This window comes from Silurus aristotelis (genome assembly GCF_946808225.1).
Source record: "Silurus aristotelis genome assembly, chromosome: 7".
Classification (NCBI taxonomy): domain Eukaryota; kingdom Metazoa; phylum Chordata; class Actinopteri; order Siluriformes; family Siluridae; genus Silurus; species Silurus aristotelis.
Genome location: NC_139580.1, coordinates 24,680,485 through 24,693,990, shown reverse-complemented (window position 1 = coordinate 24,693,990; position 13,506 = coordinate 24,680,485). Strand labels below are relative to the sequence as shown.

The window sequence follows — 13,506 nt, the reverse complement described above, 5'->3', positions numbered from 1 at the left end:
GTGGTAAGGGAGGACATGCAGGTAGTTGATTTGAGAGGCAGATGTAGAGGACAGGGGTATCGAGACGGATGATCCGCTGTGGCGACCCCTAATGGGAGAAGCCGAAAGAAGATGAAGAAGTTGTTAAACATGCATATATCAGACATGGATTTATTGAATAATTATTGATATAAACAGGCCCTACTTTTTGTGCAATGCAATGCCAGAATATACCAGAACTAAAGAAGTGGCTTTGGGAGGGAAAGGATATCTTCACTATAAGCATCATTTTCACTACATGCTGTCGAACACCACTTAATGAGTCTATAATGCCTTTAGGTCTTTAATGGTCATTTCTCCCTTTTTAGATAAGGAACAGTGGTAGTGTCCTTGGTTCTGACTGCCTCCCGGTTCAGTGGGTAGAAGCTCAGGCTTCTGTGCTGCTCCTCACCTTGTTGCAGAAATGCGGGACACAGTATGAACTGTGCAGGCTGCTGCAGCTTCTGGCTGATATGGAGCGTATGCTTAAATCTAATGGTAAAAATCAGCAACAAAAACAAAGCTACACACTTGGATGGAGCGATACGAGTGTTGAACCACTCTGAATATTGTAATGGCCACAACTCATTCTTGCCTTTTTCTCTGAAGGTCCAGACTTTAAAAAGCTGAGTCAGCTGAGCCAAATCCTGGCAGAGACACCAGTGCCTTTGTCCCCGTGCCTTCTGGAGAACTATACCCCTAAGAGCCTGCAGAGGGAGTGCCAAAGAATGCTTGAGGAGCTGCAGGACATTTCTCTGTTCTGTCAGGCAAGAAAGGTGGCCGAACTAGCAGGGCTGCCCTTTGACTGCCTGATAATAAATGAGGTGAGCAAATATTGATGAATCTTGATTGATTCTGGTTTGCTTGGAATCTAATTGGTGAGATGAGGACCATACTATTTCCAATCATTTTTTTTTTTCCTGATTTGCAGTTTTGTCTAAATGATGATGTTAAGACGAAGGTTCCAAAAGCATTCCTTTTTCTAATGTAATTTTGAATACGGTTATTCTGGTGTTTTACTTATGGGAGTATTAAGATGGGCCTCGCACTGGTTCTCCAAACACATATTCCTATGTCTGTTCAGAGTTTGTAGGATCCTTACAATGCGAGGACGTAAGGTCTTTGGGCTTACACATCTCTGGTAAACATATCTTCTTAACCAATCAGTAAAGGTTTTAGCTCAGGTTTGGCCCAGTGTGTGTGTGTATATATATACTTGTTTGCTGTCTTCATTAAACTGAAGAAGAACATATGCGCCATTCTGTGTGCTGTGTGATGCTTCAGTGATCAGAAAAGACACAACGGGCATCGTAGATTGCATCGGAAAGCTCTCCTAAAGCTCTCCAAGAATAAATATTTTCGTGCATGATAGAAATCTACCACCTTATCATAACCACTGCTATTTTCTCTGTTATTTCCTGAAGCTGTTGAGGGATCTGAAGGTGCTAAAGGCAACACGTCAATGGGAAAGACAGGAAACTCGATTGGCCTTCTGGAGAAAGTGTCAAGAGCAGTTTAAGGCAGACTGCATTGGAGCAGAGTCAGCCTACCAGTTTTTCCTGTCCCAGGCAGAGGTCATATTCTATCCTCTTTTATTCCAGTGTATTAGCAATTAGCTATTAGCAATTAGCTTGTGCAATTAGCCTCTGAATTCAGGTCATTTCTATAGGAGTTCTTATTGTGTATTTTCAAGTATATCACTTCTTTTTTTTTAACACATGATTTTAAAGTAAAACGTTCTGTTTGCTATATCTAGGATCCTGTGCAGAGAGACCCAGAGCTGCTTCAGGTACAGGAGCGATGCCTTCTTCTGGCTTTAGCTGCTCATTGGCTTTGCCAGTGCAGCCCCCCTTCAGTGACACGTTTAGCTGAACTGGAGAAGCGACAATGGGAATGGCGTATCCGCAGGATGGTCCTCAACACAGCCCTGGAACAGCAAAGCCTCTTCACTCCATCCACTGGACCAGATGCCTTTGACAGCCTCCTCAAAGAATTCTCTTTTTCCAAAATGGCCATCCTGGATGATCAAGCATATTTGAGCATTGAGGTTCTTCCAATGACAGAGGAGGCTTGCTTGTTAGAGGAACCAGAGAAAAAGGCACTGTCCACGCTCATTGGGCAGCTGCTGGACGAGGGGAGTGTTCACGAAGCAAGCAGAGTGTGTCGATATTTCGACCTGCTGCACAGAGACGTCTGGTTGGTGTTGCAATGCCGGGGTTTGGCCTGTGGAGAAATCCAGCCAGGACTGCAGGAGCTTCTTAGACCTGAGCAAGAGTACAGGAGGAGCTTGCCCAGCTGTAAGGAAGTTGTGCTTAAAGTCTAGAATGTGGTTTGTGTGAAACTAGAATTTTGTGTGGTGGTCAGTTGAAACCTGGCAGGTGTTATTGCATCTGGATTCTGGAAAACAGTCAAAAATATTGAAAGGTTCTGACCAAAATCAAATCATGGAAATGATTTAAGTTCCTTTTTTCCTCTCAGAGTTGAGTAAAGAACTTGTTTAAAACCCAGCTGAAAAAGCAGTCAGTCTTGTCTAGCATTTTGCTAGCTAGCTTGTTATTAAACACATGCAAGTCTTGATCAAGTTCTTGAATAGCTGCATAAAATAGCAAAATGGAATAAACAGGAAAATTTGTGAACAGAACACACTGATTATTTCCACATGAAAATTTGAGCAAATGTTATCAGAATGCCACAAGTAAATTTTCCTGCAAGCAATGAGATGATGGGGAAATTGGTGCCAATTATAATTTTGGTTATTATAATAAAACTGGGTCAGTGATATACATTCATTTTACGGCTGGTTAAATAAATTTTAGAAGAAAACTTTTTAAAACTATATAGTGTAGAAACATGTAAAGATATTTGACATTTTTGAAGGGTTTTTCCATGTTGACACACACTTATGTTTTTTTTCTTAACATAATTATGTTTAGTATTTCCGTATACAATATATTTGCAAGGATACACACTATTCGGTATGGGGTTACACTTCAACACTATGTGTTCGGTTTCTTCTCCTTTCAGGCTCCAGCACAGGAAGCCTGTCCTCTTTCGTGGTGGTTTCCTCACCTGAAGACCAAGCTCTCTCTCAGCTTCAACTTCTAGTAGACCAGTGCCGTCACGGCAAAAGCTACTGCAAGCAGGTCCTCGGTCTCTACGAGCTCTCCAAGGTGCTTATAATATTTGTTGCTACTATGGAAAATAATTGTTCAAACATTGTTATCCGCTTACCAAAGGCAGATTTCCGCAGTCCTTTGAACAAATTGTGAAGAATACATCCTACGTTTACATATTTCTCATTTCAATGCAGGAGCTGCGTTGTTCCTACAGTGAGATCTCTTCTGAAGAGCCAGAGGCAGTGCTCCGGAAAGTTCTCCTTTCCCAGCAGCCTGAGCGCTTTAGGAAAGCGCAGGCATTTATTAGTGTGCAGTGCTTAAAACCTGAGTCTGTAGCACAGCTCATCACCTCTACAGTGCTGGATGGACTGCTGGCCTTCTCACAAGACAGAGAGACAGGTACCAATATAGAAGTTTTTTTGTTTGTTTGTTTGTGTTTTTGTTTTTTCAGATTATGATTTTTTTTGTCTCTGGTGTTAATCAGATGTGTTGATCAGATGTGCTGTAAAATGCATGATTTTGGTGTACATTCAAACAACCTTAAATATACGGAGAACTTCCAGCTGAAGGCAGTCTCTAGATTGGGAATTCCTTAGAAGAAAAGTTTTATTCCTGCCACATTTTTTTTTATATGTTTTTATTTTAAATTGACATTCATTGACAAATTCGTTTTCATTATGTCAAATTTCAAATGGTTTGACCTCTGGTACTTGCCTTGGTAAATAATTGCAATAAAAATCATGTAATATCACATTATACTTACATTGAAGCATCAGATTTATAAGATTTTATATCTTATAAAACCCCTGGGACTTGCCTTGATAAATAATTGCAATAAAAATCAAGGCTTCTTCTTTAATATCAGCTTTCCAAGATTTTATATTTTACTAAACGTTTGGAAAATTGCACAAAAAATACATTTGAGTATTATCACATTTCAAAAGCTTCCCTGAAAAAAGATTTCATGCTCATTTCACAGCAGAGCGCCATATATTCAGTCCTTCAGAAGGTAAAGAGGCCTTCTTGCAACTGGCTAAACTGTGTGGTGATCCAAACTTGGTGGGCATCAAGTTATTGGACATCATTCCTACAGTCCCCCTGGTAGAACTGGGATGCAGTAAGTTACACATACACACACTGTATTCTCGTTTACAATCGACACATCTGACACCACAATTAAGTGTTAATGCAAGTATTTAAATTTTTAGTGGTTATTTTTGTAGATTGGGTCTGTGATAGAAGGGAATCTGCAAGAGTGAAAGGAAAAGTTTATAAGACTGTAGTGAAACCTGCTATTATGTGGTTTAGAGTGCGTGCCATTGAGACAGGAGGCGGAGCTGAAGGTCCTGTGGAGTGATGAGGACGAACAGGATTAGAAATAAGTTTATTAGAGAGACAGCACAAACAGGACGTTTGTCCTTGTCTCAGTGGTAGTATTTAACTATTAGATGTTTAAGGATAATTGTAGATATAGTACAAAGTAAGCATAGTAAACAGTTTGTAGTAGATACAGTACTACTCTTTGTGTGTCACTTAAATATCTTTTGTATTGGTAATAGAATAAGACGTGTGTGAAAACACTGGGGTCCTTAAATTCTGCACAGTTTTTTTTTTATTAATAATTTTACTTTGCTTACCATTAAACAGTGACCTAATAATGTAGAATTCAACGAGAACCTTGGATCTTGTGTCTCGAATATTCATATATTCTTTGATTGTTACATATATTTTGGATTAATAAAAATAATTAAATATTCCCAGCTTTTCATTGTGGTCTCAGATATTTGGACCCAGTCATCTATACTACACAGTATACATGAATTATGATTGAGTTGGCTACTTGCCATAAAACGTTAATTTGAAATATTAATCCTCAGGCAACAAAAAGCAACACAATCTGTATTCGGAGAAATGCAAGTTTGCATGTGCGTGGCGTTGTTGATTGGGTTTAGGCAGCATTTAAGTGACATTTCACACTCATGTACTGCTGTGTATTTGATGTCTTATAGTAATGCACTGTTTAGAATAGCTGGGTGTGTGATGTGTGTTTCCTGTAGCTGTGGAGCTGCTTATCCTGGCACATGACTGCTTCAGTCTGACCTGTAACATGGAGGGCATTGTCAAGGTCTTGCAAGCAGCCAGACATCTCAGCCACACACATCTGGCCCATGGAGAGAGATATGGGCTGCTGGTGAGGAGGTTCTTCTGTTCTCAGTGCTTTTTTTTTTTTTGCTGTTTTGTGATGAAGAACTGGCCAGAATAAATGTTTCAGCTCATTGGGCATTTAATTTGAAACTCGTTTATCTGTTCAATGATGGATCAAAGTGGAAAGATTTTTGTTCATGAAGCATCTTTCTTTTTTTTTCCTTTGCTTTTCAGGTCCGATTATTGACTGGTATTGGAAGGTACAACGAAATGACATACATCTTTGACCTTCTCAACCAGAACCATCGTTTTGAGATGCTGCTAAGAAAGAAAGTGGAGTCGGTAAAGTGGAGATGAAAATCTTTCCGACTTCGTATCTGTGTTTTTTTTGGGTTTTTTTAACAAGTGTGCAATTTTGTGTATGCGTTACAGAACACTAGGTTAAAGACAGCTCTTTTGGACTACATTAAGCGCTGTTTACCAGGGGACAGTGAGAAATACAACATGGTGGCGCTGTGTTTCAGCATGCGGCGAGAGATCGGAGAGAATCACGAAGGAGCCGCTCGAACCCAGCTCAAACTTATCGAGTCACAGCCATGGGGTAAGCAAATAGAGTAGTGTATTTAAAACGCAATGCTCAGTGTGTTTTATGTGAAATAGTTTTTAATATAGTGTGAGTTTTTACTCTTCAAAATAAAAAATTAATATTTGTCCTTTGTGATTTTCTTTCTCACATTAGCGGTTACCCCAGAGCTCAAAAGTGCCTTAGAGAAGGTCCTCTTTTTGCTGAAAGATGCTGCAGAAAGTTATTCGAAGGTATTGGTTGGTCTTTTGACTTATGTATTATATATATCTTCTATGATGTATATCCAATAAAGTTAGGACACTGTGTAAAATGCAATGAATAAATGCAATGATTTTCAAATCTCATAAAAAAAAATTTATTCACAATTGAACATAAACAGTATATCAAACGTTTAAACTGAGGAAATGTACCATAATGTGAATTTGATGATGCAACACATATAGAAAATGTTGGGACAGTGCAAGTTTATCATCTCCACTTCTAACATAGTCCATATATATCTGGGATCTGACGGGACTAGTTGCTGGTGCGCTTTGTGTCTGATGCAGAATTCTAGCAGCTCAGCACTCCTGGGTCTTCTTTGTCATATTTATTGTTTCATGATGCACCAAATGTTTTCAGTTTGTGAAAGGACTACAGGCAGACCAGTTCAGCACTCAGACTCTTCTACTACAAATGCCATACTAATTTAGTTTTGTATTGCTGAAATACCTTTTCTAAAAAAGACATTGTCTTGATATGTTGCTCTAAAACCTGTGTATATCTTTCAGCATTGATAGTGCCTTTCCAGATGTGCAAGCTGCCCATTCTATCAGAGATGCAGGCAATTGAACTGAGCGTTGATAACAAGCCAGATAGTCCCTCTCCTCTTTAGTCCAGAGAATGTGACATCTCAAGTTTCCAAAAATAATGTCAAATTTCAGTTAATTTGAACCCAGAAGTTTTCCACTAAGCCTCAATCCATTTTAAATGAGCTCTGGTCTAGAAAAGACTGCATTATTTGTAGATCATGTTCACATGGATTCTTCCTTGCATCATAGAGCTTTATACTGCATGTGTGGATAAAACGGCAGACCGTGTTCAGAGACAGTGATTTCCATTAAAGAATCATGCCTGTTGCCTGGGGCCTGAAGATGAAAGGCATCCAGTATTGATTTCTCCAGATTCTTGGAATCTTTTGATGATATATACAGTAAATAATGAGATATTTAAAGTCTTCACAATTTTATAATGAGAAACAGTATTTTGAAATTTTCACAATTTGTAGATGCATTTATTAATTTTTTCCAAAATTGGTAAACTTCTCCCCATTTTTAACCCTGAGAGACTCTGCCTCTCTAAGATATGCTTTTTACTGACCTGCTGCCGATTAACTTGCAAAATATTTACCCGGCTGTTTCTTTTCAGTACCATCTACTTCTCCAGCCTTTTGCTGCTCCCAACCCGACTTTTTTGCGACATGTTGCAGTAATCAATTGCAAAACAACCTTATCTTTTCCTTAAAGCGGTTACTTAAAAAAACAGTTTAAACATCTCATTCATGTGTTCTCTTTGAAATAAATAGTGTTAATGAGAATTACATTCTGTTTTTATTTACATTTTACACATTTTTCCCAACTGGTGTTGGAATTTGGGTTGTTCAGTATATGGTATACACTGTATGCATGGTATAAATGTGCGTGTGTGTGTGTGTGTGCGCACCTTTTTAGGACTCGTGCATGCGGCAAGCGTTGCGGTGCGTAAAAATGGCAAAACTCATCACCCTGCAGCTTCACTTTCTCAATCACGGACAGGACCATCGTGTAGTCAACCTCTGGCCATCTGAACTCCTCGGTGCCATGATTACTCTGCCACGCTGTTATCAGGTACATTTACATTTTAAATGGCATTTTAATGCCCTTATCCAGAGCAACTTACTTCTTATTTATACAACTAAGCAGTTATGGGGTTAAGGGCCTTGCTTAGGGGCCCAGGAGTGGCAGCTTGTCATGGCTGGGATTTAAACTCGTTACTTTTAGATCCAAATCACTTGACTTCTTTACTCGTGTTGCTATTGCCTGTTTTTAACTCTTGCTTTACAAATTTGAGTTTATGCGAATTGACCTACAAAATGCACAGTACCATGTAATGTACATCCCTGTCTGATAACCAATATTTTGTGCTGTCTAATATTCTGTTAAACTAATACCGTAATTTCCGGACTATTAAGCGCACCCAAATATAAACCGCAACCTCTGAATTTGATAAAGATGTTTATTTTGAACATAAATAAGCCGCACCTGTCTATAAGCCGTAGGTTCCTACATTGAAACTAATGAACTTTAAACAGGCTTTAACGAAAGACAGTGTCTGTTACATGGTTTGTATCTAAACAGTAGCCTAGCAAGAAAGTCATTTTTCTCTCTCTTTTTCTCCTTCCTTTCACAACAATTTCTCTCGGGAGTTTTTCTTTTGGCATCGTCGTGCATTTAAAAATCACCATCGGTGAAGCTTTTCTCCAGATGCCGTGACGAATGATTCGCATTTCCTGTAGACAGTCCGAGTGAGCGGCAGGTCAAACATCAGAGGAACCTTATCCATATTTATGATGTGGTGCGGCCCGATTCAGTGGGAGCGCATCTGATTTAATATTAAGAGTTTCATTGGTTCACCTGAACCTGTTCGGAAATTTCATTGGTCTAATGTTATGGGGTTCAGTTTTTTGGCTTGAAGTTTGTGAAACCGGGAAAAACCCAGGAAAAATCCATCAATTAGCCACTTCGTTGTTTAAGCCGCGGGGTTCAAATCGTGGGGAAAAAGTAGCGGCTTATAGTCCAGAAAATACGGTATATTACAAGTGGGTGTGCTGTTATAAGAAAAAAATGGCAAGTTTGTGTGTAAAGTTACTGTTACCACCACAAAGCTTTTTTTTTTTTCTTTTAGAACACACCTTGAATTGTTTTACGCCTCTTATACCTCAGTAGTTTACCAAAAAAAAAAATAAAAAAAAAAAAAAGCTTACAAATAAAATATAATAATTCCTAACGTCCATGATACATGTTAGTTCCTGTTATTTGCACAATAATAGTTTTTCTCGAAGTTTCATTTAAATAATTGAAGTTTTAGCAATAAATCTGCAAAACACAATGTGCTAAAACACCACCTCTGTCCTGAAGAATCTCCCATGACAGAATTTTTTATTCTAACCGTTACTGTTGTAATGTTTTAAATCTTCTTATTAATGTAAACAAGTTATATGGCATTTACAATATACATGCTACTAAGCTATTAGCTGTTATTATCGATAGTGAAAAGTATTCCAGCGAACAATCAGGCACGTGGATTTGTAATCGAATCTGTTGGGTTTTTTGACGTTTAGACATTTATAGTGGCTGAGGCATATGATTACAGTCCTGACTGGGCCGAGATTCTGTATCAGAAGGTGATTCTGAAAGGAGATTTCTCCTATCTGGAAGAGTTCAAGCAGCACAGACCACTTCATGCAAGTCTGTTTGAAGAAATCTCGAAAAAGTAAGCTTAATTTCATTCATACTTTACTCGAGTTCTTGTTTCTGTCAAGAAGAAAAAACACACTTGGAATATTTGCCACAGATTCTGCAGTTTTGATTATGTATTTTCTTTTCCCCCTCCAAAGACTAATAGTGAACAAGCCGCCAAAGACTGTGAGTCAGAACATGAAGAAGCTGCTGCAGTATTGTAAAAATGTCTATACCCACTACAAGCTGGCCTACGACCATGATTTTGTCGACGTGGCCAACACGCTCCTACATGACTCCAAAACAAGCAGTTACCTTAATGACCGATTAAGCAGCTGACGATCCAATTAATATAATTTCTTCCAGCATTCCTCTGCTTTCCCTTATAATATAATATATTATATATTATATAATAGAATATAACAAGCCATAACATTGCTTTTTTCAAATGAATTTTGTAATCATGTCAATCAAGGTATGTACATGGTGACATAAATGTACATATTTAAAATCTTATTAAATATAACTTTGCTAATTGATTAGATGTTAATTGCTCTGTTCTTGTTTGTAATGAGCTACTGAGCCACCAGGCATCTTGATCTATGTTTAGCAGCAATGCATCCGTGTTGTTGAACTTACTGTTGTAGATGCTGTTCTTATTGTTTATAAGATCACTGAAATGATTTCCAGAGCCAGCAGGTGCATTTTCTTCATGCCTTGTCAGTATTTCTTAGAATGTATTTTATCAAAATGTAAAATATGACAGTGTTTTGGATTTTGATAAACAGGAAAAAAAAAAAAACGATCAGAAACAAAGTACTCAAATTGCTATTCATGTTTTCTTTTTACCAATTTCTCATCATTTCAAGCAATTACTGTCTATAAGTATTTCCAGATTATTCTTTTTTTTTTTATTTATTCATTTTTGTCACAATTAAATGTAATTATATTAGGATTTTGGAAGGTAAGAGGATGCCTGAGGAATGGAGAAGGAGTGTGCTGGTACTGATCTTTAAGCATAAGGAAGATGTGCAGGCCTGCTGTAACTACAGGGAAATAAAGTTGATCAGTCACACCATGAAGTTATGGGAAAGAGTAGTGGAAGCTAGGCTTAGAGAAGAGGTAACCATCTGTGAGCAATAGTATGGTTTCATACCGAGGAAAACCACCGCTGACGCATTATTTGCTTTGAGAATGTTGATGGAGAAGTATAGAGAAGGTCAGAAGGAGTTGCATTGTGTTCTGGTATTCCTAATAGGAAGTCTGGTATGTCAGAGAAGTATGTGAGGGTGGTGCAGGACATGTACGAGGACAGTGTGACAGCATTAAAGTGTGCAGGAGGAACGACAGATTGGTTTAAGGTGGAATGTTGGACTGCATCAAGGATCGACTCTGAGCCCTTTTCCTGTTTGCAGTGGTGATGGACAGGTAGACGGACGAGGTCAGACAGGAGTCTCCATGGACCATGATGTTCGCGGGTGATATTGTTATTTGTGGTGAGAGTAAGGAGCAGGTTAAGAAGAGCCTGGAGAGGTGGAGGTACATGCTGGAGAGAAGGTGAATGAAAGTCCGTAGGAGTAAAACAGAGTAGATGTGTGTGAATGAGAGAGAAGGCAGTGGAGTGGTGCGGTTGCAGGGAGAAAAGGTGGAGGAGTTCGGGAACTTGGGGTCAACAATGCAAAGTAGTGTGTTGTGAAGAAAATGAGGTGAAGAAAACAGTGATAGCAGGAGTGATTTGTGATAGAAGAGTATCTGCAAGAGTGAAATGAAAAGTTTATAGGACTGTGGTGAGACCTGCGATGTTGTATGGTTTAGAGACAGTGGCATTGAGTAAAAGGCAGGAGGTGGAGCTGGAGGTAGCAGAGCTAAAGATGAGGTTTTTATTGGGATTGATGAGGATGGACAGTATTAGAAATTAGTTTATTAGAGGGACAGTGCATGTAGGACAAGGCTTTAGAGACAAGGTGAGGGAGGTGTGATTGAGATGGTTTGGATATATGCAGAGGAGGGACATGAGGTATATCGGTAGGAGAATGCTGAGGATGGAGCCGCCAGGAAGGAGGAAAAGAGGAAGGCCAAAGAGGAGGTTTATGGATGTGGTGAGGAAAGACATGCAGGTAGTTGGTGTGAAAGAGTCAGATGTAGAGGACAGGTGGGTATGGAGACGGATGATCCGCTGTGGCGACCCCTAATGGGAGAAGTCGAAAGAAGAAGATGATATCAAGCAAATTCTAATGTTAGATAAGATACAAAAGGGTAAGGAGTTATTAAGTTTGATAGCCACAGGAAGGAAAGAACTCCTGTGACATTCTGTGGTACTTTTCGGTGGTCTGTGTCTACTGCTGAATGTACTCCGGCAGGTCACCAGTGGGTGGGACGTATTGTTAAGAATTCATGTGTTCATGTGTTCACATAATTTCAGTTATACAGTGTATAAAACATGCCGTTCAGCCACAACACGTTTTTTTTTTTTTACATTTTATTCACACGTTTTATCTTTTGATACTCACTAGGTAATACTGGGTTTACTCTCCAGTCTCATTTCTTCATAGCATGGATTCTACGAAGCATTCCTTTGAGATTCGCGTCCATGTTGACCTGATTGCATCACGCAATTTCCACAGATATCTCAGACACGCTTCCATGCTCTACGTTCTACCACATCCCCAGGTGTTCAATTGGATTCAGATCTGGTGACAGGCTAGGCCTAAAGTGTGCCAAGAAAACATTCTCATGGCTTATGTTTTCTTTAGAATTTGTCAGTGTGAAATTATTCTAATTTCTGAATATGATACAGCTACATCTCAGTGTTTTGTATTCTCTTCATGTGTCCATTGTGTTTCAAAGCACATATTTGTGGTTTAGAAATGTATTTCACAGACAATTAGCCTCACCCATGAAACAGCTTGCACTGCTCTCGAGAGAATGTGCGTTTGAAATGCATTTCTCTGCGTGGGGAGCCATGACGGCAGTGATCTCTGATCAGCATGATGTTAGTTTGGTTCAGCAGAAGAAACAGAGACTCCCGTGGCTCCAAGAGGATCTTTTCATTACAGGAGGTTTGACTGGAAGACTGTGAGCAGATGAAGAGTGGAAATGAGCTTGAAATCAGTATGTCTAAGCTTTTGTGAGTGAAATTGCATCTTGAATTCTTTAGAAGCTGCTTCTCGAAGGAACTTGGAGTGATAAAGTGAGGCACATTAAAAGTGAAAGGTTTGGACACTTTCACAGAAGGGTTTAGTGGATTTTTTTTACTATGTTCAAGGATTAATTGTTAATGAAGACATCAACACTGTGATGTACTTCATGGGATTATTTCACAACCAAAAAAGGTGTTCAACATTTTGCATTTTTAACGTTTCTATTTGCAACTTGGACACTTTTCTCAAGTAGCTTCATGAGGTAACATCAGGTGGACTACATGAAAACTGGATTCTTCTAAAACTCAAATGAAAACTACATTATTGTTTGTTTTTTGTACAAAATACTTCTTTTTGAATGTATCTGGCTCTTCCCACATTCCTACCATAAAGCAGGAAGCAGTAAATTATCCAAAGTGTCTATATGCTGTAATATTACAATTTCCTTTGGGAAACTAAGGGGCCAAAACATTTTTCCAGTATAACAAGGTCCCAGTGCACAGAAGCAAGCTCAATGAAGCTCTTTTTTCACAGAGCACTGACCTCAACCTCCGTTGGGATGAACAGGAAATGCTGATGACACCCCAGATCTCCTCACCCAACATCAATGAATGATCTTATTAGTTTAGTTCATTTAATAGTGTTTCATTGGCTTTAAATGATTTAACAATGTTGCCAAAGCTGAATATAAAAGTGATGAAAATGAACAAAAACAATTCGACAAATCGAAAACATCATGCTAAAAAAAATGTAGTGGAAAGCCTTCCCTGAAAAATGGAGGTTATTACAAACAGCAAATAATGTTTGACATGAACCCACGCTTATGTATCTACATGGTCACACTTTTCTTACAATTAAGAGTATTTTCACGCTTTGTCCTTTTTGGTGTAAAAAACATAAAAAAATACTAGGTGCTTCAATTTTCATACATGCATACAGGTGCATCTCAATAAATTAAAATATCGTTAAGAAAATGTTTATACTGTGAAAAAGTTCAATATTGGAGACTCATGGTGTCACACTCT

The 13,506-nt window shown here is 38.8% G+C and overlaps 1 protein-coding gene across 3 annotated transcripts in view; it reads left to right on the top strand.

Annotated features, from left to right (window-relative positions):
- The window catches only part of spg11 (SPG11 vesicle trafficking associated, spatacsin), a 282,063-nt gene that overhangs the window by 28,141 nt on the left and 240,416 nt on the right, over window positions 1-13,506 (top strand). Inside the window, exons 28-41 of one of the 3 annotated variants that reach the window (XM_083546073.1) lie at window positions 348-516; window positions 628-842; window positions 1,443-1,592; window positions 1,775-2,315; window positions 3,043-3,188; window positions 3,329-3,533; window positions 4,117-4,251; window positions 5,192-5,325; window positions 5,514-5,621; window positions 5,712-5,880; window positions 6,019-6,095; window positions 7,575-7,730; window positions 9,224-9,375; window positions 9,500-10,104. In XM_083546073.1, the coding sequence (XP_083402199.1) occupies window positions 348-516; window positions 628-842; window positions 1,443-1,592; window positions 1,775-2,315; window positions 3,043-3,188; window positions 3,329-3,533; window positions 4,117-4,251; window positions 5,192-5,325; window positions 5,514-5,621; window positions 5,712-5,880; window positions 6,019-6,095; window positions 7,575-7,730; window positions 9,224-9,375; window positions 9,500-9,680 (2,538 nt within the window). In that variant the 3' untranslated portion in view covers window positions 9,681-10,104. Of the gene's footprint in view, window positions 1-347; window positions 517-627; window positions 843-1,442; window positions 1,593-1,774; window positions 2,316-3,042; window positions 3,189-3,328; window positions 3,534-4,113; window positions 4,252-5,191; window positions 5,342-5,513; window positions 5,622-5,711; window positions 5,881-6,018; window positions 6,096-7,574; window positions 7,731-9,223; window positions 9,376-9,499; window positions 10,105-13,506 lie in introns of those variants that run through there. The other 2 variants (XM_083546072.1, XM_083546074.1) reach the window with 2 other exon arrangements.